Genomic DNA, 256 nt, shown 5'->3' with positions numbered 1-256 from the left:
CCAGCCCCGTGGCGCTCACAGCTGCGTGCGGAAGATGACGGTGAGCAGCCCGAAGGCCACTGAGGCCCCCAGGCCGATGTCCAAGTTCAGCAAGAGGGAGGCCACGAACGTCACAATCCAGACCATCTGGATGGGGGACACGGTCAGCCACAGCACAGCCTCGGGAGGGAGGAGAAACCCCCTCCAGGGACAAGGCAATGCCCCGGGGCCGGTCAGTGCCTCACCAGATCCACGCGGTTGGATTTCCAGAGCATGG

At 64.8% G+C, this 256-nt stretch overlaps 1 protein-coding gene across 1 annotated transcript in view; it reads right to left on the bottom strand.

The window, feature by feature from the left end:
• Positions 1–15: 15 nt before the first annotated feature.
• SLC26A6 (solute carrier family 26 (anion exchanger), member 6) overlaps positions 16–256 on the bottom strand; it is a gene marked incomplete at its 5' end in the record, with an annotated part of 2,638 nt that continues 2,397 nt past the window's right edge. Inside the window, 2 exons of the mRNA XM_010075158.1 lie at positions 16–126; positions 225–256. The exon at positions 225–256 is cut by the window's right edge and continues 23 nt beyond it. Coding sequence (XP_010073460.1) covers positions 16–126; positions 225–256 — 143 coding nt within the window. The remainder of the gene's footprint in view (positions 127–224) is intronic.

Source organism: Pterocles gutturalis, unplaced genomic scaffold, assembly GCF_000699245.1.
Source record: "Pterocles gutturalis isolate BGI_N339 unplaced genomic scaffold, ASM69924v1 scaffold11062, whole genome shotgun sequence".
In the NCBI taxonomy this organism is placed as follows: domain Eukaryota; kingdom Metazoa; phylum Chordata; class Aves; order Pterocliformes; family Pteroclidae; genus Pterocles; species Pterocles gutturalis.
Note: the sequence above shows the minus strand (reverse complement) of the source record. Positions and strands in the feature narration are given on the sequence as shown.